Source organism: Rhyacophila brunnea, unplaced genomic scaffold (assembly GCF_057557595.1).
Source record: "Rhyacophila brunnea isolate RB1 unplaced genomic scaffold, BYU_Rbru_1.0 scaffold_16, whole genome shotgun sequence".
Lineage (NCBI taxonomy): Eukaryota > Metazoa > Arthropoda > Insecta > Trichoptera > Rhyacophilidae > Rhyacophila > Rhyacophila brunnea.
In genome coordinates this window covers 4,741,541-4,765,719 of record NW_028232816.1, presented here as the reverse complement: position 1 = coordinate 4,765,719, position 24,179 = coordinate 4,741,541, and the positions used below count along the sequence as shown (strand labels likewise).

The window sequence follows — 24,179 nt, the reverse complement described above, 5'->3', positions numbered from 1 at the left end:
TTCCGGATACGGAAAAATTCGCGTGCAGTTCAATTTAAAATGTTGCCACTTACATGGCATGGGCACAAGAGTGACTGGCTGACAAACAATCCTCCAACGATATCAGTGTGAAAATATTCGGCGAAAAAATAATTCCGTAGAGAAATAAAATATATATTAAAGTGCAACTGGAAAATGATTAATATGGCTAGTAATCAAATTATGTGAAATATAGACTCTTAATTTAAAATAAATTCAAAAATTCTGAGTAGCGCAACGTGGCATGGGAAGGTGCATGTTGGGCATAACGCAGAAAGACCATAAAATAAACCAATGGATAAGAAAGCAGGCAAGAGTACGCGATTTGATAGAGGTCACTAAGCAGATTAAACGGCAATTGGTTGGACAAATGCCGTCATACATTGGTATCCAAGGGGCACTAAATGACCACAGATACACTCTAAAATCCGCTGGATAGATGTACTCTTAAAATGTGGTGGATGTCCGTGGCAGCGAATAACTAGGGATCGATAAGAGTGGTGGAGGGACCTATAGAGAGGTGTTCATCTAGTAGTGGATCGACTCATGGTAATGATGATGATGAATTAAATTATCTACATACTTTTGTTCTCTGACATTTTGTTTGCGAGTGCAATAATAATTAGATGGACAATTACACTATTTCTATACCTCTGTTGATAAAATATATTTTAAAGTTCTTACAGTGATATTATTTGAATCAATAAACCGATTGTTCAGTCCAATTTATTAATATTATTATTTTTGTACATACAATTTTGAATTCAACATTTTTTTACATAGGTATAGTGAACATTACAAATTATTAATTCAAGACGTTCACAGCATGACATTTAGAAGCAAAGAAATATTAATAAAACAGTATTATATTATAAACAAAGAAATAGATCAGCATTAAATAGTAAGTAGAAAAGTGTAAATACAAAAAAAAAAATATTATAATAATACACCGACTGAGCTAAGCAGACCCTATTTTAAGAATTTATTAAACAATGCCAACCTATACTCATCCTCGCGCAGGTGTAATATGTCAATATTCGAAGTGATTTGGTTGAACAGAGTTATTGCCCTCCCAATTGGCATTGCCAATGGCAGGTTAGTTCTGCACCTCGAGTAAACAAACAACGGATGCCCTCGATTCATAAGATAATTACGATTCCAGATCAATAATGTCATATCTACTATTCAAACATTTCGCTGTTTTTCACGTTGTAATTTCGGTGCACAGGGTTGGAAAGAAAACTCTTATTCTCGCTTGTTGCAATCGCATTATCTTGCGTTTGGCAAGTTTTGGTTTTATTTTTTACACGCCAATGTAAACGTTAAATATTCCTTTAGTACTTAAGCTTAAAACACGTCACTTTATAATATGTAGATATATTATGTACTTCCAATGACGTGTAATTATTGAATATTATCAATATTTTTTATTATGATAACTTAGCAGTGGTCTTAGAAGTGTGTGCCGCGGCGTCTCGGGGCTCTGTGAGTAACCTCTAGGGGCGCAGCAGATTTTTTGAAAAAATATTAATAACAGATAATGTTCAGTTACAGTAATTCAATGCGCCGATGCAGTTACAATAATAGTGTTCCATTAACAAAATTTGTGACGATTTAAAACGATTTAAAAATGTTCTTTCACACATCCATCCCAAAGATAATAATAATATTGGGAATTTCACACGGATTCAAGTATTGAGATAAATATGGGTAGCTGCATTGATGTCTGATGTTAGTAGGTAGATCATTTGTGTTACTTGGGGTATGTGCGAATTATATAGGGGCACGCAGAAAAATGATATGTAGGGGTAAATTTCGAAAAAATCATAATATTTTATGTTTTTAAGGCGGGATTAATAAAATCTAGCAGGTATCGCTGACTTCTGCATTTTTTGAGAACATTCCCAATACCCAGACACTCCGTACTTTTAGTCACACCTGATCTGCAGATATAAAAAAGGGTGTTCACCCACAAGTTATTGCGAGCTGTTGTATCCATAAGTGGTTATCAAATTCGCGTGAACTAACAGATATGATCATTAGTATCTACCTGTTTGTGTAGTGCTCACTGTTTTGTATACGCCGCGAGTGCATGTGGACGTTTCAATGAATTCATCTGTACCTCGACCGCGTACGAGAGGTGACCGTGTGAGTGTACGTGGACGGTTCAATGAGGTAACATGTACCTGGAATGCGTGCGAGTTTTTACGCACGAGTCAAATCGCGGCATCTGGACAAGGAGGCCTAAGACAAAGATATCAGAATATTGGATGCCCCAGATGGTTGCACCAATTATTCACGAGTGGCACGGGTCATACAGTGGCCACAAACCTTCCGTGTCGTTCAGAAGACTAATCAGCCAAATCACCCGGGTCACAGTCCTCAGTCATGAGGTCCTGATGAAGTGTAAAAAGAAGAAATATTCCATTGACTTAAATAATTTGTATTTTTTGCGTTTCGTAAAATTCGTTAAATTAAAAAAAAATTGTACGAATCCGTTTAGGATAATGTTCACGTCACTCGCGTGCGGTCACGGTAAGCTCGCGCTACGGAAAAAAAGTGTGCAAAAATGTTATCAGACTGATGCCCCATCCCGTAGCATATTTTGAACCAAAAACGAATATAGTCAGTTACCAAAATCTATCGAAATGGCCAGAACAACAATGAGGTTACCTTACGCATATCACGCTACATCACCAACCTCACGAGTCAGTGAGTCAGTGAACGTTTTTTTCTGTATTATGATTCGATCATTCAAATCGACGAGCATTACTATCTTGCTGCATACTTCTCAAACGTTCTCCGAAGATTGGTATTATGCGGCTCACCAGTTGGGAAGGTCTGGGATTACTAAAGCATTATACAACATGTAAGTACAATAATAATCCAAACAATTGTCGTTACCTACAACCTACCTATGGGTATAATTTGAACATTGAAATATATAATAATGATATTACGAAGCTGACACCCTCAATTTGCATAAGCCCACATGATTTATGAATTCTTGTTTTTTGTATGACAAACAAATTCATGTAGGCACAATGTACTGCTGTATATTGTGATAGGCTTCAAAATAATCTATATGCTCTTGAAATTAAATTGAACGTAAAATTATAATAATATTAGATTAATAACGTAAAGACCTTTCAGAACGATCTGTATAGTTTCCAATAACTAAATTACGTAGGTACGTATATAAAAGAACTAGAAATTATACCAGGTGGCAGCGCCACCTGTCAACATGCATAATGAACGCGTATTACTGACTTCAATTATTTGTAATGTCGTGGCACTCGATATGCTACTATTAGCATTTGTTTTCTTTCACGACGTAATTAAAATAAACGATTTCTTTATGCACTGTCGGCTTATTTTTCAAATTTCCAATTTCCGTTTACGTGTATTTCGTGGTTTGCTGCCAAAAGTTGTTAAGACGACAATTAAGGTATTTAGAGTTAAAAACGGATTATATATTATTAAGAAACTCATATTTTTTCTAGTGGGTATATATATATATCTGAGGTGTTTTTACATTATGTATGTTCAGGGCTCGAAATGGATCGGAACGCACCGGAGCGCCGTTCCGGTTCATACAATCCCCAAAATTATCGCTCCGTCTCGTGTAAATATTAATTTGGCCGTCTGAGCGAGATATGACATATTATAAAAAAAATCTAACACAATCGTTTTTTTTAAATACATATATGTATAGAATTAGATAAGTTACAGTGTTAATATTTTCGTAAAATTATCAAGCGCTCCGGTTCGTAAAATTTTCCATTTCGAGCGCTGTGTATGTTCAATATATGGAATGTTACATTCTCAAAATCTTGTGAATTATTCATTTGAATAGAAGAAATGGTTTATTAAGAATATTTTTTGACTATTATCTACCTACTATCAGTTGGATTAGGCAGGTTCAACTGAATATTAAAAACTAACAAACACTATCTACAGTATATACATTGTAGTCTAAGCTCAATATAAAAGAAATAAGTATGACTGACAAACTTTAGTTTGCACTTTTAATGTCGAATCTTAACAGCCTACCTCCACCTTTCGCCAATGCTATGTAAGTATGTTACATTATTTTAATTTATTATTAAGAAGGCACAAACTATCAACATATTATCGATTCCCAAGCGAATCTGGTGTAATATTCTAGTTTATTATGAAAAATTTGAACTTGTTTGTCGCACTATGTCAGATGCATATTTTCTAATATAATATGTTTTTTCAATTTTTTTATAAAAGGACGTTAAATTGGCAACGTTAGGTGAATTTAATAATATAATCGTCTCCTTATATCTATAGAGATAAGGTTTCCATCACGTCTTTAAGGATGACCGTTTTAATCATGTAAAAATTATCGGTTGACTGTTGCTTAATACTGTTCCTATAATAATTATTATCTCCCGTGATGTATACCCCCGGTACTTGAAGCTGTCGACGCTCTCGATGTTTTGTCCGTCGCTAATCAGAGGGAAATCTGGATCAGGACAGGTGCTATTACACAAGACATCACGGGAGATGGCATTTTGCAGAAAGAGCTCGCTATCCGAATGGGAATGGCTGGAGCAACATTCAACTCGATGCGGAATGTCTCGGACTACAGGGACTGGATCATGGCACCTTACGAAGGCTCAGAGCAACCGTATACTGAGCTTCTAAAACAGATGTTTGCGACGAATACTGGGTGTGCGGTGGTATGACTTTAAGAGCAACGAGGAGATAAGAGAACGTACCAAGCAGCCTCTCATCACGCTGAAAGTGAAGAGGCGACGTTGGACCTGGCTCGGCCACGTGCTGCGGATGCCAGAAGAGAACTTTAACCTGGCTTGCCTGTTCTTCAAGCCGACCGGATTCCGGCGTCCTGGAAGGCCGCTAAATACAATCTACAGAGTGTATACGGCGGAGCTACGGGATGCTGGTTTGACCTGGAACGAAGCAAGAAGACTGGCGAGCGACAGGGATTCTTGGAGGCGCCGCGTGGTGTCCATATGCTCCAGTTAAGGGGCGGATATGGCAAAAGAAAGAAGAACATTATTATATTTAATAATAATTAAAAAGTCGTAAATTATAAGACAGAATAATAAAATTATGTCCAGACTTAGAAACAAACTTGCGTTGAAAGATTTAGGTACTTAGCAGCTCTCGGCGGCCGTAATAAATTTAAATATATTCTGAGAAGTGCTTCTATAAAGACAATAGGTTGCGGTGACGGCTCTATACGCATCGCAATGTCTTCTCTACATTAAATGTTGTGTTTGGTGCCCCTTTAGACGGACTTAGCTGATGGTGGCGATCCCAAATTGGACAGAATAATACTAACAAAATGATCAATAAAACACACGCGGATAATTTTGAATTTAATTTCTCACCGGAAATGGACGCATTGCAATTTAATTCTGTCGATTGCCGCGTAATTTTCAAATGTAATGTTCGTCGATGCATTTATGGCAACTGAAAATGACAATAATTTTCCTTTTACAGAAAAATAATGCACGTTACAGCACAATGATTTGATTCATTCTATGATTTAATTGTTAACGCTAAATAGGCAGAAACGTAGGTAAATGTAACGCAATACAACGTCAGCAAAGAAAGTAATAATTTCAATTACAAAATAATTTGAACTGTATCAATAAATATTATTTTTAGAGAGTGTATAATATTTTTATCGCACTTGAATACAAATAATTGTCATAGATTTTATTTGGGAAATGTTTTGAATTTCAAATAATGTAGGACATACATAATAATATTATTATTACATAATATTATAACCAGGCGGGAACATTGGCAAATTTCGTGGCTGATTTCGGCAAAATTCACGAATTCAAGAATGATAACCTAACCCAACCTAAACTAACCAAATATAATCTAACCTAACCTAATAAATAATCCAGCAGGTATATCAGCTATTTTCAAAATTTGTTTGCTGCTGGCTTCCACTAAATAGACAAGAACCAAAAAAAACAATAAAATTAAACCATAGATTTAAGAATTATTTTGGATGTAAGAGACAATATTCGTTTATTTTTTTGGGTTTATTGTTTAAGTTTTGTGGGTGATTCATCTACATTCTACTTACAGACCTACAAACTTATCTGTAAAATGGCCAAAAATGGAACTACGAACTACCATAGGACGCCATTTTGAAAATGTCATTCGAATGTCAGATTTTGTCCAGTTACGAGTCTTGATTGGGTAGTTTTTGACAGTGACTCCCCCATCCCATTCTTCAGATAAGTTTGTAGGTCTGCACTAGTTTTGTTTTTTTATTTAAAAAAAGCATTCATTTTGTATATAAATACCTACCTATATATTTGATACTTGGTGTTCATTTGCTTTTATTTATTCTGTTTATATTTTTTATAAGGAACTATCAGGCAGAAAATCTCTAAGACAGGAAAAGGCGGTTACCGGATGACAAACACTTACTGGGAGATTTAATTAATAATCAATACTTACCTATAATATGTACATAAATAATTATTATGCAGGGTTAGACAATGGTTTTAAAAGTAAGTATGAATGCCTAATTTTCCTAATAATTCCTAATATTCAAAAAAATCTGTCTGTGTACCGGCTTCAGGATTAAAATGATGTAATATATTCTAAAAATACTTGTTTTACATATGATATTATATATTTACTTAATTATTAGTATATATATTAATTCATTAATTGATCTTATTGTATGCGAGGTCATCAGGCAAAGAGGCGTATCAGTGTAGTAAAAAGCGCAAAGTTATAAAACGTGTAAGTACTTTACTAAATAGAAAGAAAAATAATTAACAAAAATCATTAAGTGAATTAAACTAATCAATTACAGTTGATTACGTAATCAGGCCTGGTGCATCAGTGTAATAAAAAGTGCAAAAAGTGCAAAGTTATAAAACATATACTCTACCAGCTACCTAATAGATAAAAAAATCATACATAATTTTAGATATTTTATAAGTGGATAGATTAATATCCTTTATCTATTAAGGTTTGGTTTCGGCAGGGCTTAATTGAAGTTTAAAAACTAACCAACACTATCTGTAATTTGCATTCAACAAATAAATATGACTGACAAAGTGTGCACTATTTATGTCGGATCTCCGCAGTCTACCTCCATCCTTCGTCACTGACATCTGATATTATGGGCGATGACGTAAGTTCCTTCTAAAATGGCAGAAAGAAAAGACCGTCGGGTTTCGAATAATAATAATGGTAGAATTGTGACTAAAATTTCTGACGAAAAAAATAATTCAAAGGCGGAAACGGTCCCAGAAAGAATACAAGATGGACGCAGATACAACCGGAAATGGGGCGCGAGCTTTCTTCGGTTTATGGTAAAAGGATGCACGTTACGAAACGAGACGTGTGTGATTCTAATTAATAAAAGAGTTGCCTAGTGCGGCAGCTACCTGGTAAGATGGTTGGTGACAAATTTGAAATGTTGCGCGGTGATGGCAAAGTCCGCCTGACAATGATCAACCCGTCGCGACGTCGCACGTGCTCCCAACTTGTCATTGGCGTGGAACGGAACGGAAAATAATGGTTATATTAAATCTATGGTTGGTACCCTTCATCATCTCTATAATCATGCTTGTTCTGAGTGTTTATCGATATCTCACGTGTACTATTGGCTTTCGCACCAAAGATGTTGAAAACCTTCTTCTATTATAGATTGAGCCTAAACATATTAAAGTGATTAAAAAAGGACACCTAGCAGGGTGGTGAACCTTTTTACGAAGGCGTGCCAGAATTTCCCAAATATTATTTTTTGACTGTCTGACGTGCCGAGCATTTTTTCATAGGGAAACAATGTTTTTAGGTAGGTATCTAATAAAAAAGTTTAAAAAATATAATTCAATTCTCTCTTATATAGATATTTATAGCCGAAAGCATAGGTATCTTTTATTCTTTGAATATTTTTTTAATTGTTGTGGGAGCATTTTAACTAGGATGCTTTCATGCTTCCCCGCCGCCTGATGAGGTCAGTGCAATAATATTACGTGTGATGCATAAAGCGTAAGGACCGACCTATGCAATTAAACGTAATATGTATTCTTGAAGAGTATTTGCCTGCTATTTTTTCTACTACAAAGCCTTAATTATGCATGAATTTCGTCGTTTCCATTTCCGCATCGATTGGTAAATAACATAAAAACCGACGAAAATACGCATGGCTATGTCGTCATTATGTTGTAATATTAAGTATATACCTATATATATATTTGCTTGTAAAATCAAATTTATTTTATTAATTATTAGGTAAGTACTTACATAATTAAGTGTGTGTGTTTTTTCTCTTCAAAATAAAACATTCGCGTGCCATGCAAAATCATCTCGCGTCTCATAGGTTCGCCATAACTGACCTAGACTATTGTTTAGATTAGCGACAAATCACTTCGCATTGGAGATTCAATTGAGGAGGACTTCATACTTATAATATAATATTTATTCACTAATTTATAGGGCATATTGACACATATTTTATATAGGGAAACACCTTAAAATACCTTGTTCCAAGATAATGGCGTTTGAAAATTTGGCACAAATTATCATTATTTCAATGTTAAAGCCTTGATTTTTGGAGTAAGTGTGTTTATTACAACGTTTTTCTTAGCTCGTATTCTTATTTGTCCGGTGGTTTTTTGTCCGGTACAAATCTTGCAATCGATTTTTAACTAGCTTCCCGACTAGCTAGACATTCGAAACTTTTAGAATATATCAGAACACGATGCCAATGCATTTTTTTAATACTTTTAGCCATCTTCAAGTAGAATTGAATTAATTTTCAGTTTTGTATGAAAAGTTATTTCGACACCATTATTGGTTGTTAGGGGTCTGGGGTCCTAGCAACTAAATTATTAATATATACGTGCGTTACTATGGAAATCAATATGACATGTCAAGTACAATTTTTTTTGATCGTTTAAGCTAGTCAAGTCAAGTTTATATGGTTCAACAGAATTTAAAAACGTTGTATATAAAAAGTTCTTTTTATCTTGTAATTATTTTTTCTTTAGTTCAAATAAACTTAGCAATGTACAATTACATTTTGCATTTTAACAATAATCAACCCAGGTATTCCCGTTTTTAATTGAATTAATAATTAATCCCAGAAAGGGTTATTCGATTTTATGACCCATTGAAGAAATTTTAGATTTTTTTTGTTGAATTATAAATAATAGACCTTTCTACATCGAATGGCATTATTAACCCAAAACCTTAAATTTTCGAGATGTTTCCCTTTAGAAATTGGGTATCGATATGAAAAAAAAACAATCTGTCACGATGGATAGACAAGCAGCCAATAATATACCTATCTATTATACTTCGACTTTTATATTTCGTTTTAAAAGTGGCAGCCATTGCTTGCGTTCGTAAATCGAAAATGCCAACTTACTGGTACTAAAAATTAAAATTATATATTGTGCTAACTTAAGAGCATACATAAGTGAAACGGCAAATAATTTTCAACAGTAGGTGGAACGAAATGTCGCAGTCGTCGCCAATCGGAGACCGACAGTCGAGGTGTGAGCACGTTAATTTGTTTTGTGATGGCGTCGGAGGAATATATTCATAAATCGTGTAAAGATGACTAAAAAACGTTTATCATGTACTTGAAAAAGAAAACATGTCAATGAATACACTATTATTATTACGAATATAACAATAAATATAACATTAAAAGGACGCATGTTGAATTTTTATGACAAATTATATTTCGTTCGGCTCGCGTCATTTGCACAATCCGCGCATCGCTGTCACGATCTTTTTAGACCATGCCTCAGCTGAAGTATAGCCTGTTCGGTAAATGCATTAAAGTTTCATAGTAGAATAATGGTGTAAGAGACTTTTCTTCTATATAGGTGATACAAATTCTTTGTTAACTTGGCACGCAAATTTAATTGATGGTAATTGAAAACTGTCCTGGTTGCAAATAATGCCTTTGGGGAAATCGTTTTTACGTTTTTCGTTACAAAATAAGGGTGGGGTTACGAAAATACTAATTAAGTAAAATGTGTCTTTTTATTATACACTTATCTACAAAGTGTTTCAGATTACACTTAAAAAAATAATATATATTAAGTACCTATGTAATATTATGCTCACGTATCAGAACGCTATTTATGTTTTTCCATTTAACGAGGATTTTACGATCCGCACCTTCGTTCCGGTCCATTTTGAGCACTGTGGCTAATGATATATTACATAGGTGAACTACTCAAACATCGTTCTAAGACTGAAAACTTATTAGGTTTATAAAATTTATTTTTAACCCTTATTCTTTTCCTAACAATATATTCCGTACGTCACTGCTACAGGTGTGCAATGCGTGATTATATTGATAAATAGTAGAATATTGTTATTATTATTTAACAGGCGTCAATGCAGAAGTGGGGGTCAGGTGAATATACCTTGCACGGTGTTAAGAAGTGCCATATTATCCTCTCATTCAAATTGCTCGACACTTAGTAAGGAAGAACTCGTGGAGGCGGTCATCTTCGCCTTTATAAGACAAATAATAAAACATTCTCAATGTTTCATAATAGTTTTTTTTTCTATGTGCAATTAAATTTCAAATTGTCTATATTGTCACGGAATTAAATTTACTTTTCGGTATAAAGGTGTACAATATGGTGTAGTACGTATGTGTATGCGACCCTATAACGTACTTGCTTGCTGTTTATGTAATATTTAAAGTAATATTTTTTTTTATTATTTCCTTGTCACATTGGCAAATATATTACGTCAGATCGGGTGTTCATCCAAACTTCATAAAAAAGAAAATTATTCCAAATTTGAATCTACATACCGGAAACGGAGACTTTGAAAATCGTGTGGGTGTTATTGTGTGTGTTTTGTTTACAGGAAATTTTGGTGATAAATACAATTATTATTCATCTTTAAAAATATTAGTGGCTGAGAAGGCAAGATGTCGGCATAGCTGATTGTTTTTAAATTTGCGGCTGTGTCACATCAAGCCAGCTTGAACCACTAATTATCATCGTAATCCAGAGCATCGCCCGTGAAAGTTGTGTATTCAAATATCCCACGTTTTTCAATCAGTGCGAAGATTTCCGTTGGCAACATTCAGTTTTCCCTTCGCAGGAAGTGGTGCCAACATTCAGCGCAGGAAATATTTGCGCACGTGCGTACCAATGTAAGGAAAAGAAAAACACACAGAAGAGGAGGAAGAAAATTCGTATTTTGACGGCTGTCACTTTTAATAGTTTTTCACTCTGCGGGGCAGTAGTTTTATTTTTGTCTTTTCGGTAATGATGTGCTCGTAGCGGGCGGACGCGCCTGTATCTGGATGGCAGGTGTTGTTACGAAAACGAATCGCGAAATAAACGATAAAATGGCGAATGTGGAAACGGCGGGACTGGGTCCGCGAAAATCGCTGTTCGTCCTGGTGATAATTGTTGGTTGTTTTGCTGTGCTATGGCCGCGGATATTGTTTCCGTTGTTTTCGGCCTCCAAGGATCAAATGAAACCGAACAACTTAGACAAGAGTACGGGTGAGTTTCTGCGTTTTATTTGCATCCATATTTTCTACGCTAAAATTAATTCACCGTTCTATTATTACTTTTATCCTGGACATTGAAACGTCACAATATCTACTTATATTATGCACAACTCGGAAAATGCTGGCGTAAGCACCTGTTTTTCGAATAACTGTCCATGAATTAAGCTATCTATAGAGAAAACATGATGTATTATTATATTCGTGCATTCCTCTTAGGCCCTTGTTATATCTATATATTTTTTAATTAGACAATTCAATTGTACCCTTTTGAAATAATAATTAAACACAATACAAATAGTGTAATAGGTACTTATTGTACATAATTTAATAATATACAGGATACGATATAACTTCAATACGGCATCGCAACTGATGAAAGATCATATAAGATTCAGAAAAAATAATATATTAACACAGGTGCAATAAATACCTAAACAATTTAAATTCACAGTTTTCCAGCATATTTTGAACATATATTATTAAATAGCTACATACAGTACATACCTGTATTATAATAGAGATTCTATTACGTTAACATTCAATTTTATTAGTATCTACCTAAACTCTCACATAAGTGGAATATTTCAAAATAGTTTTATCTAGCAATTTTGTTAAATATAGCCAATAGTATTCCCATGGTGGAAGGTCAGTTCTGCACTTCGTAAGAAGAAGCAACGTGTGATCCTGTTGATGATTTAAATTATCAGGAAACAGTACACGAGTAGGTCATAGATGGACCAGAAAAAATGATCTGACAGAAAATATCCTAGTGATCCACATGACGCGGCAAAAAATATTGTAAACGCCGTGTAGGTAATTAGCTTTTAGTCATTTACTCAGCTTGGCCAATCGGTTCGATGGACGGTTGAACCGATCTGAGAATTCCCCCATTTCTTTGACGTTTTTAAAAAAATTCACATTAATTTGGGCCATCCTGTACTCGGACAGATTCACGAATGTATTAAAAAAACTATTATCTATTCACTGCTATATCAAATAAAATTAATAATAACTATAATATTACACAGTAATAATTGTGTAGTGACCACTTTGATCCACTACAAATTTTATAATGCTAATCGGAGAATATCCTTTAATTTTTTTTAATAATTGTAGTTCGCAAACAATTGGAGTTAAGCCTATGGATTTTTATTTTCATTAAATCCTGCACAATACAACAATAATTGTATTGTAAAAAAATCCGAGAGTTAAAATACCTACCTATATATCTTCATTTTTCGTCGATATGGTCAGAGGTGGTCAATTTTCCTTGAATCGGTTCATCCATCTATCGATATTGATAGAATAACTGTACTGCCATCAAAAAATCACCTGATAGTTTTGTTAAAATGAATATAAGATTGGGTTTGGGTTGTTTGTTTTCTAAAAAAATCATATTAAGCACGTTTTCACTTTAAAAAACTTATTTAGATAACTGTTGGCAATATTCTCATATGCGAACACACACCGATCATTATTAGATAATGTAAATTAAATACCTACTGTATAGGTTACACGTAAGGTTACATGTAAATTGTACGTAAAACATTTCACCGTGGCACAGTTCGCCGTGAGCTTTCTTATCGGAAAGAGATGACCGTATAATATACGGTCTCTAATTTTATTAGATTCAATATGAACATTAATTCAATTTTCATAGCTGATTTTGACAAAATTCATGAATTCGAGAATGAAAACCTAACCTCACCTAACAAATAATCCAGTATATCGGTTATTTTCAAATTTTGTTTGCTGCTGGGTTCCTGTAAAGTGTAAACCGTCAAGAACCGTGTTTTATTTAGACATGAATTTTATGTGAGTACTATACGACCCAAAGAGGTTGGACGGTCTTTTATATACGGCCATATATTATTTCCGATACAACATTTCACGGTGAAATGTGAAAAACGGGGAACTGCATACGGACAAGTTTCTGGACACGCATTTTAAGAGGGCAGTAAATTATATTATATTAAAATAGTCTATATATAGAATGAATAGATTGTAAATTCCACGTTACATACAGCAAGAATAAGTACTTAGGTATAATTTCAAAACAATATTTTTTTTAAAACCGATGTTTTTCACTGTTTTAATTTATTATATTACAATTATCCAATGTAGTGATAGTGAATTGTTAATTATAATATATTTTAAAGATATAATATTATCTATTAAATATGCCTACAAATGAAATAAGTACTTTGCAATCTTCGTTGATATGTTAAAAACTCCTATGTGACAATGTTGTAAAATATTACCTGTTGATTTATATTACGTCGCATAGTTGAGTAAAACTCTAAACTCTAGAATTTAAATATAAATACCTAATTATCGAAACCTCCGATTTAAGATGCCTCATAAATTGTCCACCCATTACAAATCTCGATAATGACGAGCCCCTCATCAACTGGTATTTAGATAGTATACCTATCAAGATATTCAGAGAAAAATGAAGTATATCTTTTTTTTTGTATATACAAGGTAGTTTTTTGTCTTTATTGTCACATCGGAAGTTTTAACAGTTCAACAACATTATGAATTTACAAACAGATTTGAATGTGATTATATTGTATCGTCGGTCCCTATTAAAAAAGTCGGATCTGCAAAATGCTATTTTTCAGTACGGGCAATCAAAGATGTTTCATCAAATATCCTTTGTGACCTATTGCTTGCCATAATGAATAAAAATACGGGTTATAGAAACTTTTCTAAACGTTTATAAAAACATCCGTCTGTCCGGTGAACATAGCAGCAACTGTCAGATCCGACGCATCTTGCTCTCCCACGCCCAGCCAACAATGTCGGTTGGTAAGAACCGACATTGTTATTCGGACACTCTCGGTAGATCCGTCATTCTTAACTTGAGTATCTCGAAATTTTTCAAACAAACAAAAAAACTGTGGTTGTGGTATAAATGTTTAAAGTGTTTAAATAACTTTTACGTAATAATCCGAAAATGACAAAATTTCAGATCCGACTTTTTTAATAGGGACCGACGGTATGATCCGGGACAGGATTTTCAATACCAGGATTTCGGCAAAAGTATTTTTATACCTTTTAAAATTTGTACACATACTTACTAATGAAAAATGCTTACAAATATGACTGTTTAATTGTTATATTATATTCGAGCTTTTAAAAAATGATTTAAAATACCTACTGCAAAAGTATCGATCAACTTAGGGTTGCTTTCTATTTTCAATTACTTAATAAAAATAATAAATTAGATATAGCATTTTATGTAGGTTTGGATGTGCTTATCATCTTCAATTATATAACAACGGAATAAAACATTCGAACATTTTTTACCAGAACACGACAGAAATAATAATTAATGGTTCTTTATTTATGTTGTGGTTTAAATTTTAGGCAGTAGGTAACATTATTAATAAACCTATAGATTACCTAAGTAATTATTTTCTTCCTGATATAATACGACAGGATGCTGCGACATGGTGTTCGAGACAGACGTCAACGCCATAAAAATCATCACCGAAGTGTGCAGTAACATCCTCAAGCGTAACGGAGAGGTCCTGGACGCGAAAACGCAGCAGGCTTTCCTCAGTGGAAAGCTGACCAAGGAGATAATATCGCGGTGCCGGCAGGAGGTCAACATGACCTGCGGGATCGACATCGAGTCGTTCCTCAGCCAGAACGTTCGACTCGGGAAGTCTTACAAGCAGATACTGGACGAGATTCGCACCTACAACATGTCAAACTGCCTGAAGATGAATTACGGTGTAGCGCCGTGGACCCTGGGAGTTCCGCATCTGGTGGGGAAGTTTTGGATGCAGGGCATCGAAGCGAATAGTCAGTCGTCTTGGTCTTTCAGCTTTCGGCATGTGGATCATCAGCTTTTATTGACTAACGTGTTTCATTATTAACACTGTTCCCGAGAGATAAAATCAAATTGGTTTCTTGAAAATATTTAATTCATTACAAAAAAACACGAGATTTTAATTTGAAATAAATGTACCTATGCGCCAAAGATGTTGAAGAAAACCTTCTTCTATTAGAGGCTAAACATAATATGAAAGTGAAACAGGAAAAGTACTCCTGTGGGTCTATTCATTCACAAGGCGGCTATCGATGGCTGAAGTGATAAATATTATCACTGTATCATATTTATGTATTGAGGCGGTTAATTGTTACAATAAGTTAACCGTCTTCTAAACTGTCAAAACTTTATATTTCGCTCCAAAAGGTAACACAGCCAAGTGTTGACTTATTGTAACAATTAACCTCCTTAATACACAAATATAATAAACTACCGTCGATAGCCGCCTTGTGTATAGAATAGCTTCGCTGGTTTACTCATTTCCATACAAACTCTGAAAAAAATATGAAACTCATTATTTATTGCATTGAAAAAACTTTAATGCAATTTTAATAGGAAAACCACAAAAGGCTCAATCTTCTATATTATGTAACATCTTTGATACGCACCAATACATAGTCATTACCAAATAAATGAATGTCTAGAGAAAACAGTTTCAGAATTTCGTTTTTTAATTAACTCACCTTATCTCTCGGACTATAAACTGAATTTTAATAATACCTAATAATATTATGTTCGAAGTTTTTTATTGTTGTTTTATAACACTGTTTTAATACGTAACTGTGTGCCTAATATAATACATATTGATTCTTGTGGCAGTGCAGGCGACTCATTTAGGTGTTGATATCATTACTTTCAAATTACCACTAATACCATTGCAGTGTCCGCAATACCAGAAGAATTATGACGTCCTTCTTCTACCTACATAATATCGTCACATGTTTTTGTATCCTATAGTAATTCTGTATGTAACTATATTTAAAATGGTTTGCCTAACATTAAATTGTCTTTTATATTATTATTGATTAATAATTATTAACACGTTCATTATAGTAGATATTTTTTATAAACACATGTGTTATTAATATATCAGTCTTTCCCAAATTGTATGTACAATTGATATATTATGCGTGTCCCCTTTGCGACATTGTTTTTATCGATGTACCTACCCCTGTCAGACAAAGAACAATACAATTAAAAAAATTACAACTACGCATTCATAATTCGGTACTGTGATGGTAAATATGTATACATGCATAGACGTAGTTTTAGTATTTTTTTAGATTTCTTCCAAGAAATATTCTTAATGATAAATTCTTTGATGTGGTAAAACAGTCGGCTGCAACTGCTATATTTACCGAGCTGAAAAAATATCTATATACCTATGACATTTAAGGTAAGTCGGCTATGTTAAAAACACAATGTGTTTGGTGTGGATAAATAATCCAAGTAAAAATATATCAAATAAAAACTTCAGTAGATATATATAAAAAAGATTAACTACTTGTATTGAAATGTGACGTAAAGCATTCTTAGCTACTCTATACTTATAGTATAAAAAGATAAGCCAAAAGCTGCCACGTTTTTTTGTTCCGATCAAGAAACGTTGTCATCAGTGGCGTGCGGTGACTTTTGCTTGTAGGGATTCTGTTGAAAAATACGTACTATTTATATATTATATAGATATTATTTGCTTAGGGTTATGTAACTGAATCTGGACAGCAGGCCGATGAAATACATATGGTAATTATGTCGTGTTGCAGTCTATTAGTAGTTTGTGGCTCTGATATTTTTTTTTAAATAATTAACTACAGAATAATTTGAAATAAAGTTTATTGAAATTTATCATACGATTTGCATAATATTATTATAATAGTAATTAATATGCTGATCATTTCTGGGGGTGCGGAGCATCTACAGCATCCGTGAACGGCACGCCACAGGTTTCCACCTATTTCCCGTATACTTGAAATTCGGTACACAGTCGCTAATACATGCGGTGATAATACATTATATTAATTTGCTTATTGCTAATTAACTCTAAATATGGTGTCTCCATAGTATGTTCTTTAAAAAAACTAGCCTTTTGTTAATGACGCTATTCTTAAATCTTCACTAATTCTAAATTCCTCATAGACGGTTTTTAGATAGAGGTATTGTTAATCTACTTTTCGGGGTAATGTAACTTTAATATTACATTATCGTAGTTTATTTTGCGCGTGTTGCGAAGGGAGTGTAGTTGCTCCAGCTGGGCGCAAAGCCCTGCTAAAGTGATCATAATATTATCATGATGTGCTTTTTCTTTTCTGACCAATTTCAAAGAATTATTTTTACTAATAGTATTCCAGTCATATATTTGGTGAGCCACATACCTCATGCTCATTTCTCAGCCACCATTCTGCCAATTTAGTAGCGACTTTGGTAGCTTAGCTTTTCTTATCGGCTTTTTGAGATAATGAATGAATAAATTGTTGTGAATGATTTGATTATATCGGATGAAGCTCAATTTGATTTAGCAATATACGTAAATCAACAAAACTTTGGGTACTGGTCTGTTGAAAATCCAAGACTCCACCAACATCCTCTTCACAGCGCGGAAGTTTCCGGTGTAGGTGTCGCACAAGAAGGCAGTAGAAATTGCTGCAATTATTCTAGAACGAAAAATACGGAGAGCAGATTGGAATATTGTAAAATTGTGTGCAACGCAAAGGAAGGCTGGGTGGGATGAAATAAACATTAAATTCAAATCTATATATTAATAAGTTGTAGTTTCAAATATAGTGTTTAATATTACATTTAGAAAATCGTCAGGTCTCTCTGAATTACTGTTTGCCATCGCATTGTCTACCTACAGAATTATCAAGTATGGATGTAATTTTGAAAAATATCTAACGCGTGAAACCTTTTTGGGTACACATTTTGGGAAACACTGAACTACATAAATAATATTGACACTTGAGTTTGAAACATTATAAATGTCATACATAATATTATATTCGATTGTTTTTAACAATTTACTTCTAATAATATTATATTGTGGTGTGATGTACTAACTTGCATTAATTAAGATAATAAGGATTGAACAAGTACAAGTGACTTAATAAAAAAAAAGTTAGAAGCCGTTTTCACATCACCACAATATACCAAGATATTTATGCGTGAAACATAATCCAAACATACAAATGCGTTGTATGAAAAGATATAACTATTTTATTTTACAATGTTGGATCGTGTGCTATGGACATAGTACTTCGTTATTATTTTCATAGCAACCGTGTATAATTTGAATATTTGGTTTGACTTGACATCCTCAGAGAGTAAATATATTGTTAATTAAACAGATATTTTTCTATTCATGGAATAGTAATAAATAATAAATATAATAGGCATGATTTGAGCACAAAACCTCATTTCAGAATATTGAAAACAGTTACCTACCTACCTACATAGAATTTTACTTTGAAGTCAATTTGATTTACTGAATTTTATGGCCGATCCACTTATACTTATTCAATCCTCTGTATCTGAATTAACTGTGTTGATTTTTTTTCAGTTTATTAATATTATATTTTTATGCATAGAATTGTTTAATATTTTAATATCGTCACCTCAATACTACAACTAGATAACTCTGATTTCGTCATTGTTGGGAAAATGAAATTTAAACTTTATTAACATAAATCTAGCTAGGCTATAATTATTATTTATAATTAATTAATTATAATAAATTGTGCTTGTCTAATTGGGAACAATTAAATAATGTTCAATTGTATGAAAAAATATTGTAGATATATTATTTTATGCATTTATGGTTTTAAAGTTATCTAATATTTTCAAATACAAAATTAATACAGATCCCATTAACTTCTGACTTACCTAGTTTTATCATTTTGTAGAGAAGGAAATGTACAATCATATTCAATAGCTATCTCAAAAAACAGTGAAAATCAGGTTATCTAGTTGTAGTATTGAGGTGATGATATTAAATTTCCAGAGTAGATACGGCGGTAAATATGTTCATACAAATATTAATTCTGTAGTAAGATGGCAAAATATGATATGTCCGTTTTTTGGCAAATTGAGTTATGTATACCCTTAGACTCGTCTTAGTGAAATCTACAAGATATCAAAATATGGTATGTCTATGACTTAGGTCTTATAGGTTGGGAAAAATAAGCTGTGTCAATATGTAATAATTATGTCCATTTTTTGTATTTCTTTCGAAGTTTAGGATTGGTCTCCTGAGCAATTTAGAAAAACAGACATATCGTGTTTTGCCATCTTACTACAGAGTTGTGATTTTATACTTGATAATTTAGTATCAGTGGTTTTCAGCCGTGTAATAATTTTATGAATTGCAGATGGAATAATAAATCAATTCGTAAATTCTCGATTATAAATTCTGTGTCTTCAAAGTGTTAAGTGATCGTATAACATTGTCTTTTTGCACAGGTGTGCGGCAGGAGCGCCCACCCCACCAGCGGTCGCCGCCTCTCCACCCGGCTCTGCGCGAGAGGGGGCGCGCCATCATGGGCCCGTCTCCAGGAGCCCGCCGCCTGCCGACGGTCCCCATCGTCCAGAACGGCCCCATGGAGGGCAGGGTAAAGTCCAGTCCGCTAAACGTTTACTTTGCCAAACAGGAGGTAGAGGTTCGTCACACTTTCCTTAAGCGTGTGCTGCTTCCACAACTCTTGGCTGATTGACTACAGTAGAAGTTAGGCCGTGTGTTCACCAGGTGCAGCAATCTTTTATGCAACTTCTACATGATGTAGGTATCTATTTTCAAATACCGATAGGTAAACAATTAGATATGTGTTTAATTTTCTATAGTTAATGTTAGTTTTTTTATCGTATTGTATTTTCAAATTAGAATAAAATGTTCAATTATTCACCAATAAACCCTTTATTACAATACGTATTAGCTAAATAAAACTCTTCTTGCCGGCGTTTTTTTGTACCATTTTAATTAAACAAATCATTTAGTTTTCAAACGTTATTTTCGTATCCCTTTGTCTTCTTTTGAAAATTTTAAATCGTTACATAGTGTATGAAATGAATACACGTGCTATCATACGATATTTGCATACGTATTTTTGCCAAATATTGGCCATATAACGTAGACTTATCGGTTTTTGAAAATATGCTTATTGAAAACCATCGTTTTAGCCTTAACTTTCTTAGCATTGTGTCGAAATAAAGAATCGTTTCCAGTCGTCAGCCACTGCGCGTCGACGCAAGTCTCGATTCCAAATGTATCCTATTTGAAGCTCGAATTGGATTTATTTTTATCTAACTGGATATTCTAAACGAATGCATTTGGAATCAAGTAAGACTTCAAGTAACTGCACTGCGGTGCAGTGTGTATGAGCCCTTTAACATCCATACGTGATAGCACACATACAACTATAAAACGCCCCCAAGATTCACAGACAACATCAAGAGTTGCATAAATTGGTTGCCGGTGAATATACGGCCTCATAGAAAAGCTTGGCTGAGCTTATCCGGCGACTCTTATTAATGCCAAAGCTGAATACCCACTTAGTGAGCTTTTAGAGCCCCTTTCGCAGCAGATTTAAAACATATGCATTTGTAAATTCGCGTGTAATATTTATATGGCGTTTAGGAAACGATGAACCCATAATATGTGTCTTTACTATTTATTGTTGAATATCTACCAATGCACTAATATCAGTGCATCCGGGGTGGAGCACCTTGTCACATTAGAAGGCGTCATTAAACTAGCTGTAACCATTGACGTATTATTAAATGGATGAAAAGTGTGAAAAATAGAATGACTACAAAATTAAGGACCAGCGTATCATTTATATTAGGCGACTTGTACAACCTTTCAAAATATCCATTTAATAAACTATTTTTTTTACACAAGATTAGCTATATGTAGAAATACATTATTAGCAAGTCTAAGTACGTTATAAAAACTAAATAATGGAGTAATCCGAGACGTCAGTTAGTAATTAAGGAATTAATTGATACCGAACTTAATGTAATATACTAAAACCGATAGCCAACATTATAACGAAATCGATAAATCGATAAGCATTTCATGTAACAACTACTAGCTAAAATCGTCGTAATTAACTAAGATGCCCGTATTAATTCGAAAAGCATACTGGCACGAATCCAGGAGAGACAGGTTCAAGTCCCGTCGGGTATAGTACAAAACAATTTTTTCTAGTGTGTATATGCATGATATGTTTTCAAATTATGTATATTCAAATATCCATGTATTGAATAGAATACTTCATTGTTACCAGATTTTTTTTCATCAAGTCGTTTCTTTATGTTTATAAAGTGCCGCCCTTAAACAGACTTGAACTTAAACAACTTAAAAATTAGTTATACTTACCTACTTATCTATTGTATTATTTATTTTTGACTCTTTAAACTGACATACACTCCTTCAATTATTGAGAATTAGAGCATTTCCACGAAACGTATTCTCAAACAGTGATGGTTTCAGGTATGTAGAGGTCTGTGGTAATGACAGGTTTGGAGGCCTTCTTCTGAAAATGTGCGATAAACCGCCATTAAATGAATAGGTAGTTATTACAATAAAACAAATTATTTTTTGAAAACTAATACTTATGTGGATTGTCTCTTTCGTGGAAATTTGCCTCTGCTCTCAAAAGTTATAATATTTGCAATCGTTCCCTCGTGCTGCCCCTATGCAACACATAGCCGGCCTAACCCCATGGGGCGGCACTGAAATGGCATAATACTTGCTGATAATTAATTTTTCTTTTGGAAAATTATCGTTGAAATATATTTCTTAATAAGCATTACGGGTCCGTATCACTACCGGAGCCGTGCATGGTTGTATTCTTGTTCCGTTTCTCTCCATTGTCCTCTGTGTACTACGGAAGTCAATATCATTTGACCTATAAATACATAGCTTTCACCCTTACGGTGAATCCTATGATCTGGAATAAAGTGAAATGATTATGCTGTCCTATTCGACAACAAACATAATAAATCATCTACTAAGTTGAAGATACGATGTTAAACCTGTCTTGCGTCACGCGCTACGGATAACAGGGTCTGTATCATCTCCAAGTGGATTCTGTCGTTGTGGAAGCTCGTTTAATACCAGTCATAGGGTATTCGAGCGTGCGAGTGACAGCGTTATTTTTCTCGTATTACACGCCGATTTTAAAATTTATTTATAAGAATATAGTAAACTTAAATAGATACGTCAAGTACGTCAACCATTTATTTTATTCAATGATTAATTCACAAGATTTTGAGAATGTAACATTTCATATATTCATATAACATTCATTAGTTGAAAACACCTCAGATTTATATACCCACTAAAACAGGCGTGGCGAACCTATGGCACGCGTTAAAAGAGAGAAAAAAATACCTAAAATAATAATGAATGATAGATCGCATTGTTTAAAAATACCAGGCAAATACTATTCAAAAATAAGCATTATGTTTAATGTAAATATATAAATGCATAGTTCGGTCCTTAGACTTTATGCGTTACATATAATATTATCGCACTGACCTCGTCAGGCGGCCGGGAATGCTGCGCCGCGAACTAAATTTGATCGATTTACAATGCTTGAGACCACTGTAGCGAGAGAATGCCTCATCTGAACCGAGCGATTCTGGTGTCAATCTTTGCGTATATTAATTAATACATATAACAAACAATCTTATTTCTACTCACAAAAAAATACTGCACCAAATAAATAATACTTGGTGTATTTTTTTTCAAATATGATTTTTTCTAGTGGGTATAATATCTGAGGTGTTTTCACGTAATGCAATATATTAAATAGGTACCTAAGATTTTTATTGTGTCTCACCCGGTTCCCAGGCAATTGCTTAGTCTGTCTAGTATCACTTCCCTCCATTTTGGTAAGAGAATTTTTCTCAACTGTCACTTTGTGTTTTGTTTTCTTTTTTTACCGTCTGTATTTGGGATGAAGGTGGATAATTAAGGCACCGGAATTGTGATGGAAGCGGCGAGTTTATTTACGTTTATTATACTATATGGTTACATTTTTAATAATTTAATTCTACGGAGGGCGAAATGTACGCGTTCGCGATTTTGCTGCTCGTAGCGTTCTCAGCGCCATCTTGTGATTTTTTCCAACGAGAGCCGTTGGCGAAAGAAGGCGACGTTGCAAATCGTCAACGGTTAAAATTATGGCATTGTTGCCAGCAGATATTCAACATTATTTATTTTCGTAATCAGCGCTTTATTATTTGCTGGCTTCGATACCGATTCGGGCCTCTTCAGATACACAAAGACATCCCCAAATGGGGACCATACGGGGGTGTCACACTAGTTATATCATAATTCGGTCCTGCTTTTGTATAACTAAGAAAATACGAGTAACATAACTGAATAGAATTAACGACAACTGAAATAACATATTTTTACGCTCGTGTGAAATACGTCCGTTGATGTAATTTTAAATGTATATTCGCGGTTAATTTCAATAAAACTGCAGAAAGATTCTTCGAATCAAAACATTTTTTATTACACCCGCAATATTTCAAACGCCGCGTAAATATTTATAATTTTGATATCGACCCTGGTGCCGTGCGTTTTCGCGATTTTCGCGAGAGGAAATTTAGACCGAAAATTATAGACATCAGTGGTTCTCAAAATGAAGCGTCACAAAACGGTCTTTCGCGAAGTCGATGGAAAAATATCATAAAATACGAAATTGACCTGACAAACGGTTTTGTATTTTTAGATTTTTTCGCAATGTTATCTACTTTATATTCTTTGTTGTGCAAAACCAT

The 24,179-nt window shown here is 33.9% G+C and overlaps 2 protein-coding genes across 2 annotated transcripts in view; both read left to right on the top strand.

Moving 5' to 3' along the window:
• LOC147074236 (uncharacterized) overlaps window positions 1-24,179 on the top strand; it is a 626,724-nt gene that overhangs the window by 401,632 nt on the left and 200,913 nt on the right. The window lies entirely within an intron of this gene.
• RIC-3 (RIC3 acetylcholine receptor chaperone) overlaps window positions 11,248-24,179 on the top strand; it is a 57,728-nt gene continuing 44,796 nt past the window's right edge. Inside the window, exons 1-3 of the mRNA XM_085943934.1 lie at window positions 11,248-11,546; window positions 14,999-15,367; window positions 19,848-20,044. Of these exons, the coding sequence (XP_085800060.1) occupies window positions 11,342-11,546; window positions 14,999-15,367; window positions 19,848-20,044 (771 nt within the window). The 5' untranslated portion in view covers window positions 11,248-11,341. The remainder of the gene's footprint in view (window positions 11,547-14,998; window positions 15,368-19,847; window positions 20,045-24,179) is intronic.